This window comes from Suricata suricatta, chromosome 9, assembly GCF_006229205.1.
Source record: "Suricata suricatta isolate VVHF042 chromosome 9, meerkat_22Aug2017_6uvM2_HiC, whole genome shotgun sequence".
Taxonomy (NCBI): Eukaryota; Metazoa; Chordata; class Mammalia; order Carnivora; family Herpestidae; genus Suricata; species Suricata suricatta.
Genome location: NC_043708.1, coordinates 72,484,326 through 72,484,915, shown reverse-complemented (window position 1 = coordinate 72,484,915; position 590 = coordinate 72,484,326). Strand labels below are relative to the sequence as shown.

The 590-nt window shown below is 44.2% G+C and overlaps 1 protein-coding gene across 1 annotated transcript in view; it reads left to right on the top strand.

The window, feature by feature from the left end:
• The first annotated feature begins 300 nt into the window (after positions 1-300).
• The window catches only part of LOC115302250 (olfactory receptor 11G2-like), a 24,240-nt gene continuing 23,950 nt past the window's right edge, over positions 301-590 (top strand). The window contains exon 1 of the mRNA XM_029952206.1: positions 301-588. Within this exon, the coding sequence (XP_029808066.1) occupies positions 301-588 (288 nt within the window). The remainder of the gene's footprint in view (positions 589-590) is intronic.

Sequence of the window (590 nt, the reverse complement as noted above, 5' to 3'; positions counted from 1 at the left end):
CAGTAATTACTATGGAGGTTTATGTGTGATGATTTATTAAGCTACAAGTTTATGTATTAAGCATGTTTCCATATATCTCACAATAAAGAAATATCTCTGTCTATCCACTGATATTCACTGGCTTCTTGTGTTTTTCAGTCCAACAACTGAGCCAGAACAATATTTCAGGATGAGACAAAAATAGTAATTACTGAGATATACATGTTTATTGCATTCCACCGGGTTGTTTCAGTACATATATGGGCCCCCATTTACACAGACATTCAATAATTTGATGGTCTTTTCACAGCTCCCAGACACATGAATATCTCCAACACCCCCAACACCTCCAGCACCATCACTGGCTTCATCCTCCTGGGCTTCCCTTGCTCCAGGGAGGGGCAGATCCTCTTCTTTGTGCTCTTCTCTGTTGTCTACCTCCTGACCCTCATGGGCAATGGGTCTATCATCTGTGCTGTGCGCTGGGATCAGAGCCTCCACACCCCCATGTACATCTTGCTCGCCAACTTCTCCTTCCTAGAGATCTGGTATGTCACCTCCACTGTCCCCAACATGTTGGCCAACTTCCTCTCTGATACCAAAGCCATCTC